Here is a 14,639-nt window from a genome sequence, read left to right as displayed (position 1 = left end):
AGTTTACCTTAGCCCGATTGTTTGCGGGTTACTAGTGTGACATTTGGGCATAGTAGTGCTGTTGTTTTTCTTGTTGGACTGAACAAACAGTTCTTTCCTCTGCTAAATGGTCGTAATGGTCTTGGCATGTGTCTGCAAGGCTTTTTAAGTGTTCTTTGGTTCGGATCCAGATTGCATCAGAGAAACGGTCAGACATGCTGTGCATGAAAGCCTTTCACAAATGAAGACCTATGTTCCATTATCAAACAGTACCCAACTGCGGTAAAATGTTGCAGCTATGCTTACTATGATTTGTTATTGTTGTCTTAGCAATTGATCCTCTCCTAAAATGATCTTTTCTTTTCTTGCATCAACAGTCAAATAAAGTTCCTGTGGTCCAGCATGCCCACCATGTTCATCCACTGACACCCCTTATCACCTATAGCAATGAACACTTCTCCCCTGGCACACCACCGTCACACCTTTCTCCGGAAATACTTGACCCAAAGACAGGTAATGCAACATGGATGAAAATAATTTGATTAAAATGCATTTTCTATTAAACTCCCTGTTTAAGGATAATGTGGCATAGTATTACAAGGATGCAATGTATTTTAAAAAAACTGATTTGTTTTGATTTTGGCATTTGTAGGTATTCCTCGTACCCCTCATCCATCTGAACTTTCACCATACTACCCCTTGTCTCCTAGTGCAGTTGGTTCTATTGCCCACCCGTTAGGATGGCTCATGCCACAGTAAGTTTCTTACCACACACAAAAAAAGCTAAATGTTGAAAGCAATTTACAATGCCAGAACAAAAATGTTTGTGATAAAAAAATACACCTAAAGTATCAGTTAAAGGACAATAGGAATTATTCCGGGAGTCGTGGAATCATTTGCCATGGTGCTTTTCCACAAGCAGGGGATTCGAGTTGATGAGTAGGGGATTAGTTCTGCTGGGTTTACTGTCAGCTGTGTGTGATATACCTTACATTTTTCTTCTATATCCCAGGCAGGGCCAGCACATGTACTCCATCCCTCCAGGGGGATTCCGTCACCCCTATCCAGCACTAGCTATGAATGCATCCATGTCCAGGTAAGTGGATCAAGTTCAGCAACAACATCCCTGAGAGACAAAATCTACACTAGAATCTTGCTTTCAAATGATCTGAAAAAGAAAAAAACCCCGAAATATTTGGTATACAAAATAGGTTTTTGAAAAACAAATAGCTTGGGTCACGTATTATTTCTGATTACTGAACAGTTTAAGCGTGGATACCTAATGTTCAGTTGCGCTATATCACATGCCACATAAACATCAGTAGCTCTGTGCATCACACATTCTAAGTATCATTGGTTTGCACTAAATTAACCCCATTTTATGCTAAAAAAACAGAAAAATGCTATATAGTGTCAGTTGGATGCCTTATAGTATTAAAGTTGGGAAAAAAAGTACTAGTCTGCTACTACAGACTGAAAACTGTGACCAAGAGTGTGCAAGCCCTGACCTGGCCAATCCTAACCTACAGGCAACAATGCTTCCTCAATTAACTCATTCACTCCCAGCCATTTTCACCTGAGCAAGACCCTTCGCTCTCGGCCGTTGTACTGGATTTTGAATGATTTTGCAAGGCCCACAGAAAGTTCTGTTCTATTGCTAGATAAACATGGAACCCGCCAAAAGAAAGATTAGACTCTCTTCTTTCAGCAGAAAAAAATAAGTTCATATCTCTTTCCATTCTTTAGAAATCAGCATTAGAAAATAGCTTAGTTTGAGCAATTTTCCCATTTCTAATGAAAAAAACCGAGAAATTGAGCTTTTTGTGAAAGCATACATTTCAAACATAATTTTGACTTTAACACACCTATTTTTTGCTTTAGTTACATTCCAAACATCTGAATAATGTTTTCCTTTTATAAATAACAGAAACAACAAGACAAATACAGCTTTTGATAGCAAAGTAACTATTTATTTACACATAACTAACTGAAAGATGACGCTTCTGCGGCTGCTACTGCCGGTTAAACTTTTCCCTCATAGTTGCCTGTCTCAAAAAGATGATTTTTTTTTTTTTTGAGTCTCTGGGGGCTCTGCTCTTGAGCAGCACAGACTCAACGGCATCTAGTGGTCGCGGTCGTTCTGCTCGGTCGTCCAGCGCCTGGCTTCCCGGGCAACCTACCGGTTGTTCTGCTCGGTCGTCCGCCGCCTGGCATCCATTCGGTCGTCTTCCGCTGGCACCCCGGCTTTGCGGCTTGGCCGTTCATTGCCGTTAAATAGGGTTGCGGGTCTTACCAAATGCGCTAGTGCCCTCCAGTGGCCAGTTTTATTGCTTTAAAATGGATTTTCAGCTTTGTGCTTTGGAGCTAAATTGAATCACAACCCAGAGATGTCTCTTTTGGAAAAAAAAAACGTCTTTGGGACACTGAAACAATTAAAAATAGAACGTATTTATACATTTTTGGGAGCAAATAAGTTGATTAATCACCCCCGATGAAAAAAAAAAAATCAAAAATCGAGATCCTCTGATCGAAGCATATAAATTACCTACCAAATTTAATTTTGATCTGCCCACAAATTATCGACTAGATAAGAATGATAGTATACACACCCACAACAACACAAACATGAGCGAGGAATTGATAGGCCTTCAGCTGAGAATGGTGTGTGTAAATCTCACGGTGCTGTTTAGTTTGGTGAACTCCAACTGTACTGTTTTAATAATAGAACTGGTAAATAATACATCTAATTTGTAGGTAGTCATGGCTTTCTCAAAACCTAAAAGGCTGAACCTAGGTCCTTACAGACAAAAAATATGTAAAATATAAACTTAACCACTAGACATGTGCCGATTACCGGTTTCACGGTTTGAAAACGTCAAGGTTTCAAAACTGCAAAAATTTTCCGTCATACCGTCCCTAAAGTACAGTGGTACCTCTACATACGATCGCTTCGACACACGAACTTTTCGACATCCGACGTAAAATTTGACTCGCCATTTGTTTCTACATCCGACGACATGCTCGAAATACGACGACAATGGCAGCACCGCAGACGAATGCACGGCGGATTTTCTTGTGTGACAAATCAACACAGGTTTCAGAAAAGGTTGGTACAGGTGGTGAAACAAGGAAAAAGTTGATGCTTACCTTCGAAATGAAGATGCAAATGACAGAAAAATATGAGCGTGGGGTGGGCATCCGTGAAATGGCTCAACAATACATCTCCACGGTCCTCCTCCGACCATCGTTCGCCAGTCTTTATAAATTAAGCTGACAATTCTTATTGTCTCCAAAGAAATCGCCAGCTTCGCCACGTTTTCATCATTTCTTTTACAACTTATTCAACACAAAACGCCTGCTGTCTGCCTCAAATGATGGTGTTCTCAAGAGAACATTCAAAGTGAAAGTGAAACTCAAGCTCACCGGTCTGTTTCTGGCACGTGAGCCCCGCGGTGCGTTCAGGTACACAAAAAAACGTCCGCCTTATTAGAACCCGATTCGTTACACTATTACAGGAATTATTATTATTCTTTTTATTACATTATTCCAATTTTGATTTATAATTTATTTGTTTTGCTACGTGTAATTGCCATTTGTAATAGCACCAGCAGTATTTTTTAAGGATTTAGTGCAGGTTTTTGGGCTGTGGAACGAATTAATGGAATTATAATGTATTCCTATGGGAAAATCCTGCTCGACATACGACCATTTCGACTTACAAACAAGGTCCTGGAACGGATTAACTTCGTATGTAGAGGTACCACTGTATTAGCTATTTTTTTATGTCTCAAAAATGCATGGAGAAATCCCTCACTTGCGGCTGCAAGGCTCAACTATCCCCCACCGGTTGTGTCAGTGTCAGTGACACTGAGCAACAACCGGTGGACACAGTCACATGTGCTACACAATGGCTGGAGGAGGTGAAACTCCTGAACATTTTTCCCCATCAAAGAAAACAAAATTGCTGGTATGGGAATACCACAGAAAAGTTACAGACGGCCGCAGCTTAGAGGAGGGCCAGGCGACATATAAAACATGTTTGCGGAGTTTGGCTGCCGAGGAGGCAATACCTCCAATATGATTTCGCATTTTTACAAAATTAAAAGTTAGTAAACACTGTCATAAATGTTTCCCACCAGCTTCGAGAGTTAACTCCAGTGTGTTTAGTAGAGGTGTGCAAAATTTCCGATTCTTAGATTATTCGCGATTCGGCCGTGGAAGATTCGAGAACGATTCACAAACATCCAAATTCCGATTATTGAAATATGCGAAGTAAAGCGGAAGTACACAACACTCAGCGTGCCGCGCGGTCTTGGGGACGGAACGGAGCGAGAGTAGCTAAACATCATGCTTCTCATTACCCGGCCCCTCGGGTAATGCCAATGCTCAACTCACGGCTCTAGCTCAACTCATGCAACGAGATAAAAAAACACAACAACATACCTGACTGCTGCCGAAAAGCTGCTACAAAGTACATCCATATAATGTTACGGTGGATGTCATTTATATAGGACTAGATGCAATATAGATTTGGTAGTGTTAGCAGCACATCTACAAAAAGCTAGATGCGGCGTTAGTAAATGGTCGCCATCTTAAAGCAGTACACTTCCCTGCAAGGCTGTTGTAGCGAACCTTCCAAGCAAACCTAATTAACTTTTTATCTAAAATACTCCTAAATCGGTAAAATATTGACTTGAATCTATCTTTAAAATAGTTTTAAAACTTTCACATGTCGAAAGTAGACAAAAGGGAAATTATGGAATAACGGGAGCAATTTTAACAAATTTAACGGTTGATTCACAACATTAAATTAATTGAATGTAGTTTAAAGCTGCTGATACAGAATGGGGACTGTAGTTTTTTATTTAATGTTATTTTTGTATATTTTTTTACTGCTATATGTTAACTTGATACTGAAATAGTAGTGTGGTTTAGCCTGAGAGTATTTTTGAACAATTTTGGAACTAATGTACAAAACATTTACAAAAAAAAAAAAAAAGGAGGGGGGTGCATCAATAATCGTTTTATAATCGAATCGGAGCCTCTGAATCGTAATCGAATCGTTAGGTGCCCAAAGATTCCCAGCTCTAGTGTTTAGTGTGTCTAGTCGTGGTAAAATGTGTTTTTTTCTCTCTCGCAACTGTCTGTGTTAAGAAAGAGAGTGTTTATAATGTAAACGTGATACGAGTCATACACACATGCTTTTTACGAAAAATAATTTTTGTTCTGATGGTAATAATGTGGAGCGTGGCTGTGAGTTTAGGCTCACCTAAAGGACTGAATTTATTTTAAATTTATTATTTTTTTAAGTTAGCATTATACCTATGTTCCAATCTGGTAATGTTTTGAAAAACAAATGCTGATGATTGGATTTTTTTTTCCAACCCATGTGGCTCAAGTAACACATTTTAGAGCTTTTATTACAATACTGTGATACCGTGAAATCGTGATATTTTAGCTTAAGGTTATCATATCATCAGAATATCATACTGGCAGATGCCTATTAACCACCGGTGGATGCAACGGGATGGCGAAGTCAGGAGCCTTCACCTCTGTGTAAAGAGGAACCTTGCTAGTGTCACCACCGAGAGAGAACGTTTGCCCATGTTTCACCTGTCACCACGAGCTGAGCGCTCACTTGTGATAGCATTAGTGTGGCTTTGTGGGTTACTGTTTCTTTGTAAATCACCTTTTATATGCCACCTTTCACAGCGCAACTAAACAACCTCGTTTACCGTATTGATTTTAAAAATATTTCTAGGAGTGGAACTTAATAACTGCATTTCCATTCATTTCAATGCGAACATCAGTTCACCAAAATTTTGGCTTGTGAATGGAGTCACATATGGATTGAATTTGTGAACGGAGGTTCCACTCTGCCACTTCCAGGGCATCCATGGTATCTGTGGTAATTTACAGAATAAAAAAACATGAAAAGAAAACAGTAAATTGTACCATTTATAAAATCTTAATAACATTATAAATAAACAAACAAAACTTTAAATTTTGACACCTTAGCAGACACATCCTGAACATAAAAAAAGTAACTATTCAAGCTCAAAGTTTTTGTCTGTAATCTTTAACTTATCCTCATGTACCAAAGAAAGCACAGATCTGGTTGCAATGACAATGTTAAGCTGATTTTACATGTAGACGCAACCTTCATTGTTGGATGGTGCCAACAGTGATCTAGGATAGGCTCAAGCACCCCTGCAACACTCGTGAGGATGAGTGACGGAAGACAGATGAATGAATAAATGATATTATGCTAACTTCATATAGAGCAGTCTTAAAATGTAAACCACGTACAAGTATGACAAGATATGATATCTTTACATTTGAGAAAAAAAAAAAAGAGTACATATACTACTGTACTGCTTCAGTTTACACTGGAAAGTTTTAGGTACAGTACAACACTATTTGATGAATTTAACATATGTGGCAAGTCAGTTTAATAATAATTCCTAAATAAAGTGAGGGAGGGAGACGTTGTCATAATTGCTGTATACCTTTCCAGCAAATAATTAAAAATATATTATACTGTATTTTAGCATAACGCGATATAAAATGGCCCATATCATGATAGGATGTGAGCTATTCACGTCAGTAGTGTCCGACACTTAAGTTGTCTGTGTAGAAACTGTCCCAGGACTTTGGTTCCACACAGAGTGCTTAGCTCGCACCAAGAACACATTTTATGAGCAAAAAATGCATAAAACATTACTGAAATAGTATGCAAATAAAAAAAACCAAACATGCAAAACCGAAACGGTTACTTACATCCCCTTGAGCTGTTACACCCCTGCGATACAGTAGTAAACTCTTAACAGTCACTCAAGAGTAATTGTGGCTAGTCTTATGGTGGGATCTGATAAATAAAATTTCAAAAGTGTTTTGAAATAAAGTGGCTTCAGTTGTAGATGCACTCACAAAGGGGAAAAAAATCGCACCTCTTTTATTCAAAAAACAAAAACAGAATCAAACAAACTATGTAATACTATTTTGTGTGTGGTTCACATGAAAAATATTGGGTTGTGTATCCACGCTTCAGCATAGAAGGAATTTATACTTCATAAGTATAAGAATCTTGAAATAGTGAACTTCAGCAAATCTCTTCAAAACCACTGAAACAACCTTCACACTGTATTTAGGCAGAAGCTGACTCAATCCATGCACATTACAAGGAAAAAGCTGCAGACTCTGCATTTAACTAGGAAATGACACAAAGCTATATTGTATAGTGTCTGCAATTATACATATAACCTTACTGAAAGACTTAAAAATGAGCAGTTGTCTTTTTTAAAAGGACCTATTTCAGTTATGGTACCTAATATCTCCCACAAAGCTTCATTGTACAAAGCATTGGGAAAAATGGAAAGATACTTTTAAAAGGTGTTCTGTGCGGAAGGTTGTCAGAACACGCTCCATCTGAAACATGGCAAGGAAAGTGGTTTCAGGTGTCACGGCCAAACTGTCACTATGGTAACAACACACTTCACATTTTCTACCCATTGCTGAATGAAGGGGTCTTTTGAAAAAGTCTTTTATTTGAACAAAAAAAGCAAGCATGTAACTGATAGTGTATGTGTATTAATTTACACATGCTTAGCATGTTTCTATGAACGGTGAGAAGGAGCGACCCTTTAATGTTGAGTTCATGGCTTTTTTATTTTTTATTTTTTTACCCCTACCCTCTTTTTGTCCCTAGCTTGGTGTCCAGCCGTTTCTCCCCCCACATGGTGACTCCTCCACCACACAGCCTCCATCAAACTGGCATTCCCCATCCCGCCATCGTTTCGCCAACCATCAAACAAGAGCCCAACAGCGACAACACTACCCCATCGATGCATGCGTATGATTGTCCTTCTAATTCAAAACCCAACCAAGCATTTGCTCAAACAGTCGCTTTATTAACATAATCTGTCCCTATGCTCCGTATCAGCAGGAAATCTCCCATCCCTCCCAAGAAAGAAGAGGACAAGAAGCCTCATATCAAAAAGCCTCTGAATGCTTTCATGTTGTATATGAAGGAGATGAGAGCCAAAGTAGTGGCAGAGTGCACTCTGAAGGAAAGTGCTGCCATAAACCAGATCCTTGGAAGACGGGTAAGTGGCCCGGACGGAAGGTGGTGTATTTTATCTTTTGTCCACTGGGATGATGACAAAACCTTTGATATATGTTGCCTATTTTTCCACAGTGGCATTCCCTGTCAAGAGAGGAACAGGCCAAATACTATGAGCTGGCTAGAAAAGAGAGGCAACTCCATTCCCAGCTCTACCCTGGATGGTCAGCGCGAGATAACTATGTGAGTAGGATTGTATCATGTACTGTACCATCACTAGGGTTGGGCATCGTTTGAATTTGAACGGTTCTGATCCCGATTCCACATTTCGATTGCGGTTCCAAACGGTTCTCGAGTCCGAGTCTTTTAATAGGCCGGTTTAAAAAAAAAAAAAAAATTGCATAGTTTGTAAGGGTGTAACGGTACATGTATTTGTATTGAACCGTTTCGGTACGTGGTGCTCGGTTCGGAACGGAGGCGTACCGAACGAGTTTCTGACGTAATGTAACCCTTACTTTTTGAGGCTGTGAGTCGACCGGGTTACAGTTTCTTTGTGCAGTTTATATTTACTCCGTCTTCTCTACTATAATGAGGACCAACACGGTAGGACAGTATAACCCAGAAACGTCAACGGCGCAACAACGGCCGCAGTGAAGAACGCAGTGAAACGCGGGCGTTAAAGTCAACCAGCCAATGCACACCAGTCGCAGTGCGGCCGCGTGTTAGACGTGTCCCAGAAGCGGCTCCACACGACACACGCGAAAAGAATGTTTATTATTTGACGCGAGACGCGACCCTCCTGTGTCAATACTACTACCGGTAACTAGGATCGGGCAGACCGGAAGTCACTCGTTTAAAAATACGGTGGAACCGGTTGATTTTCAAACTAATATGCAATCGTAACCCACTTTTTGACTCCATCATATCTTGAGTGGTAGATCGGGGCACAGTTGACTTGTCTTTGTTGATTTACTGCTGTCTTCTCTGCTATAATAATAACTAACACGGCCCCGTGTTCAATACAAAACCCTACTACCACAACAAAACAAGTAGGAACTAATATTCACATAGGAACTAAAGTTATACAACATAAAATATACAATATAAATGAATACTACATCACATTTGTAAAATATGAACACATTATAAAATAAAAGCCCATTTAAATAAAATAAATTGAAATGAGCTAAAACCCCTGTAATTAAATAATAAGAATAATACACAGATCCTGCTTACACAATTACATTTATTAATTTCTGTGTGGCGCTTTAACGTGAGAAAACCCACCAATAAAGCTTTTGAAAACTGTTCATAAGAAAAAAAATGATTCATTGAGGCATTTCATTTGTAAAATACATGTTAAAATCTTTGTCATTGTGATTGCTTTTCTCTTTATCACAGGACTTCTTTTTTATTCTTTCTTTCAGAAAGAAAGCAGACCAATACGCGGGGTCTGAAAGGCAAATTGTTGTTGGATTATCTTTAAATACCTGCTACTTTTTGAGCAGAGTTCTAGCTTTGTATAGGCTAATGTTCCTATTGTTGAAAGCACAAAGGTGTGTAATAAACAGCTAGCACATTGATATTTTGCATTTTGTTTTCTTACTGTACCGAAAATGAACCGTGACCTCAAAACGAGGTACGTACCGAACGGAGATTTTTGGGTACCGTTACACCCCTAATAGTTTATGTTAATTTCTTAACTTCTCGATTATTTTTTAAATTATATGAACTATCAATAAACCTTGCTAAGAATTTCTCACAGGGCTATATTTTAACTTGTACATAAATATTTTAGTCTTTGAAGTTGAATATGATGAAGTTTCTTTCCACAGGAGTGCACTTTTACAAAGATGTTTATTTTTCAAAAGCTAACGGAGAAAACATTTACACATATTCTTTTGCCTATGTTTTAGAGTGTCTTATGCTGCAGGCATTTATTGTATTGCATTGTTTGTTTTAAGTGGTATTTCTACAAGTTAGTTAAGGGCTGACATGTCAGACAGGGAGTGTTCTGTCCCTTGATCCTAACTACTTTTTAAGTTTCTTTCTAAATTGATATATTGTTCATTCGTCCACAAGATGTCACTATTGTAACTCCGGACTCCACAGTTTTTTTAAAATTAATTAATTTATTTTATTTATTTATTTATTTTTTGCTATGCGCGCTTGGCTTCCCCTGGTGGTGACTTACTGGAAGCAGCAGGCAAAAAGAACTTTGGTTGGAAAAGAATCCTTGAGATGTACAGACGCTACACACCTCCACTGCACTTACACATCGTTGGGAACCCTTGATAAAACAAAATCTTTTAAGTTTGCACGTTTTAACGGAGGGTCTGATATAATGTCGGTGTGTTTATTTTGTTACTGTTGTCATTTATGTGAAGCAAATCAACACATTTTTGTGCTAAGCTAAATTAGCCACTTCAGATCATTTGCTCATGTGGCCTCTTCTTCGTGGTGTTCGGCAGCTATTTTTCCCGGTCGGAAATCGAAATAAAAAAATTCGAATGGTTCCGGGAGAACCGGAGTGTTTGTCCCGTATCCCATCGATGCTCAACCCTAACCATCACTATTTTAAACCAAAGCTGATGTGTGTACATTTTCACTACTGTGCAGGGAAAACGGAAAAAGAGGAAGAGGGACAATAAACCTGACTCAAAACCAGAAGGTAATAAGTTTATTACTTATATTTATTTTCTAACTACTACAGAACTACTACATTGATGTTGTATTTTCACTTTACTTCACTAACACGACTTTCTTTAATCTACACTTTGACAAGCAGCTTATGAGGTACAGTGCCAATAGCGGCAGGTATGTCTGCTGTTGTGCAAAATATGATAAAATAAGTTGACCAAAATTTTGGGTCCCTCCACATTTGCGTTGTCAGTGTATCATGTTTTAAGACATTCATGTTGTACCGGTTGAATCTTTAACATTTTTCACTTCTGAGTAGGCGTGTGCCGGTATGATATTCTGACGGTATGATAACTTACGGTATTGCAATTGCAGCACTAAAATGTGCTACTTTGAGATACTGTATTTTGGTCTAAACAAAAAAAAAAAAAAAAAAAACACCTTTTTTCCATTGAACAGGATTTTAATTTTTGAAAACATTAGCAAATTGGAACATAAGTGTAATGTTAAGTTAAAATTGTAAATAAAACTAAAATAAATGCAGTCCTTTAGGTGAGCCTAAACCAACAGCCACAGCTCAACATTATCATAACAAGAACAAAAATATTTGAATTATTTTCCATAAAAGGCTCGTGTGTATGACTTGTATCATATTTACATTATCATTTCTCAACACAGACAGTTGCCAGAGAGAAAAAAAACATGTTTTACCATTTACCACCGCTAGACACACTAAACACGCTGGAGTTAACTCTCGTAACTGGTGGGAAACGTTCACGACAGTGTTTACTAACCTTTAATTCTGTATAAATGCGAAATCATTTTGGAGGTATTGCCTCATCGGCAGCCAAACTCCGCAAACATGTTTTATATGTCGCTTGGCCCTCCTCTAAGCCACGGCCATCTGTAACTTTTCTGTAGCCGAAGTATTCCCATACCAGCGATTTCGTTTTCTTCGATGGGGGAAAAATGTTCAGCAGTTTCACCTCCTCCATTCGTCGTGTAGCCTGGTGGGGGAGGGTCAAGCCTTGCAGCTGCAAGCAAGGGATTTCTCCATGCACATCTGGGACTTAAAAAGTAGCTAATAGCTCAGGGACGATATGACAGAAATTTTTTGCGGTTTTGAAACCTTGACGTTTTCATACCACAGTATACCTTGAAACCGGTAATCGGCACATGTCTACTTCTGAGCATTTCATTGCTACCATCTCCACTGTTTTAATAATCACTCGTTGACTTCTGTCACTGGCGGCACTGAGGGACGTGTACCAGTTTTTAAGCCAGCACTAGATCCATTATTCAAACACTTCCATCTCTCTTTTGTGTTTGTTAGACTTCTCAATAAGAAGCAAGAAACAGTGCGTTCAGTACCTGCCCTCAGAGAAGATGTGTGACAGCCCAGCGTCATCCCACGGAAGCATGCTGGATTCACCAGCCACCCCATCCGCAGCGCTGGCCTCACCAGCTGCTCCTGCGGCTACTCACTCCGAGCAGGCCCAGCCGCTGTCGCTCACCACCAAACCTGAGGGGCGCATGCACCACCACTTCTCTGTCCTTGGAAAAGGTTCAGGAGGAACTTCTTCCTCATCATCATCTGCCTCCCAGCCGACAATTTCTGTCCCTCTGTCTTCTATTGGTACTTCAGGTAGCCAGTCGGCTGCACCCATCCTGACCCGGCCGATTCCTTTTACATCCCTGCACCCTTCCATGCTCTCACCCCCTTCACCTTTCCATCAGGCAGCTCTTCACTCCCACCATGCCCTGTTCCAGTCACAGCCTTTGTCCTTGGTTACCAAACCAACTGAATGAATCAGCAAAAACATTTTTTTTCTACCATTTATTATGCTGTATATTGCTTTTCTTTAAGATAGGTAGTAGAGCAACCTTTTTTTCTAAGTAAAGAAGAGGAAAAAATATTATTAGTCAATATTTGACTGTCTCCTTTTCTACATCTCTCAATGAAACAAATTGTATTTTTTGTAAAGTTTATTGCAGAACCAGTTTTGTTTTGACACATTTATTCAACGAACCTCGTGTATAAAAGAACCAATGTAAATAGTTTCGTTATAAAAACAAAAATTGAACAAAAACACATATTCTTTGTAGCCAAAATCTGATTAATGTTAGTATTGTTTTTTTGTCGTTGAGCTGGCCAATAATTTTGCAGCCGTTTTCAATTCACGAGTGTGTGATCTGCCTTTGACATGTTAAATAAACATTTGAAATGGTTTCTTACAGCAAATGTTTCCTGTTTCTCATGTTAATTTAATCCATGTGATTTGATAACATTGATTTTTATAGTGTAATTTTGTATCATTAGGATTAATATTCTCGTGATCACAACAAAAGCTTTATTGAAGAGTGCTGTTATATGAAAGTCACACTTGAATAATAGCCTAGAACATCAGTGTGTTTAGCTCTAAACTGGAAACTGCTGCATAACAATCTTGCTGATGCTGCCATACAGTTTAATGTTTAATAAACCCCAATTAGACAAACCACATTGGATAATTAAAACCTGAACCAGGTTGATAAAAAAAGAAATCAGGCTTGAAGTAAACACAAATAAAATAATAATGAACATCTGCTCCTTTTCATCATATAGTGTCCCATATCAATGACAAAAAAGGAGGTCAGCACTGTCCCAGCACAGTGAAACCTGCACAAGATCCCTGTTCCTCTTGCAATCTTACTGCATCTTTATTCACCATTTGGCAAGCATTTTATGCTTTAATTAATTCAGAGGTAATGGGCTGTAGCCCTTGGGACCTCATTAGGCATTTCAATTAGGGAGAAACACACAAGGTAGGTTACAGTTTTTGGTGCCTTTGGAAATGAGGAGCAATGTCAGATATGGGCCAATTATGCCAGAGTAGGGGGACTGACCTGGACAAACACTGACGTCACCAACATCTTCAGCTGGATCTTTCTGTAACTATGAATAATTGTGTAAATAAGGACTGGAAAATTGGCCCATAAAATACATATTTTCAATGTAGGCAAGAACAAGGAATTTTCATGATTGCAACAATAAATAATATATGAAAAGTAGTGCTGTATATATAAGTATTTACAACTATGCAATCTAATTTAATCCAACAAAATATGGATCGAAAAAATATGTTAATATTTGAATTCACTTTCAGAGATGTTTTAATTAATTTATTTTTTTAAATCGGAAGCAATTGCATGCGGTCCATAGATGAATTTGCGATCAAGAATAAAACATTTTTTCGTAGAGTTGTCCATTATGATCGGAAACCAGATCAATCTGATAAAAGCATGTTATATCGGCTAATTTCGACATTGGTTTTTCATTATCGGTTTTGGGCCAATATGCACGAAGCCTTCAAAGTGAATGTAGAACCCTTCGGTCTTCTGCCTTTGTACAAGGGTTGATCACAGTTTAGCATAGCAGTAATGCTTATTGACCACTAGATGTCTCCAAAGATGCTTGGGATTTGTTATGTGGGCTTCATCCTTATTGGAGCATGCAGAGGGGCATCACAATAAAAGTAGCCATAATATGTTAAGTATATGACCGCATATAGTAGGGTGACCATGTGTCCTCTTGCCTGGACAAGTCCACTTTTCACGTCCTCTCCGTAGCGTCCATCCGGGCTATATAAATTCAGGAAAATGTCCGGTTTTCTTGATTTTTCATGGGACCAATATTAAGAGAATCCCTCCGGCCACTGGGGAACTGCGCCTGCCTCGTTGACCTGGCTCCTACTAGTAGGGGGAGAAGGAGTAGTTCTTATGGGGTTTTGTTGGCAGTTTACCCCTTGTATCATGGGGCATTCCTGCCATCTACTGGGTTGACGGTATGGCAAGAAATCAGGCAGTTACAGACTATAATAAAGAGTAGTTCTAAGAGACATTTATGCTGTTGTAATTTATAAAAATGTTTAGTTGCCACATAGCCTACTGTGTGTATGCATTGACTGGACTACATTTC

The 14,639-nt window shown here is 38.9% G+C and overlaps 1 protein-coding gene and 1 long non-coding RNA gene across 4 annotated transcripts in view; one reads left to right on the top strand and one right to left on the bottom strand.

Annotated features, from left to right (window-relative positions):
* Positions 1-13,745, top strand: part of tcf7l1b (transcription factor 7 like 1b) — a 71,613-nt gene extending 57,868 nt beyond the window's left edge. The window contains exons 5-12 of one of the 2 annotated variants that reach the window (XM_057832603.1): positions 357-492; positions 632-734; positions 992-1,075; positions 7,688-7,831; positions 7,922-8,084; positions 8,177-8,284; positions 10,661-10,712; positions 12,015-13,745. In XM_057832603.1, coding sequence (XP_057688586.1) covers positions 357-492; positions 632-734; positions 992-1,075; positions 7,688-7,831; positions 7,922-8,084; positions 8,177-8,284; positions 10,661-10,712; positions 12,015-12,490 — 1,266 coding nt within the window. In that variant the 3' untranslated portion in view covers positions 12,491-13,745. The remainder of the gene's footprint in view (positions 1-356; positions 493-631; positions 735-991; positions 1,076-7,687; positions 7,832-7,921; positions 8,085-8,176; positions 8,285-10,660; positions 10,713-12,014) is intronic. The other variant, XM_057832604.1, reaches the window with a different exon arrangement.
* Positions 737-14,639, bottom strand: part of LOC130913769 (uncharacterized) — a 28,354-nt gene continuing 14,451 nt past the window's right edge. Inside the window, exons 3-4 of one of the 2 annotated variants that reach the window (XR_009062813.1) lie at positions 13,568-13,610; positions 737-1,105 (exon numbers count right to left, since the gene is read on the bottom strand). This is a non-coding gene — a long non-coding RNA (uncharacterized LOC130913769). The remainder of the gene's footprint in view (positions 1,106-13,567; positions 13,611-14,639) is intronic. The other variant, XR_009062812.1, reaches the window with a different exon arrangement.

The sequence above is a fragment of the Corythoichthys intestinalis genome, chromosome 3, assembly GCF_030265065.1.
Source record: "Corythoichthys intestinalis isolate RoL2023-P3 chromosome 3, ASM3026506v1, whole genome shotgun sequence".
NCBI lineage: Eukaryota > Metazoa > Chordata > Actinopteri > Syngnathiformes > Syngnathidae > Corythoichthys > Corythoichthys intestinalis.
This window is presented reverse-complemented; position numbering and strand designations above follow the sequence as displayed.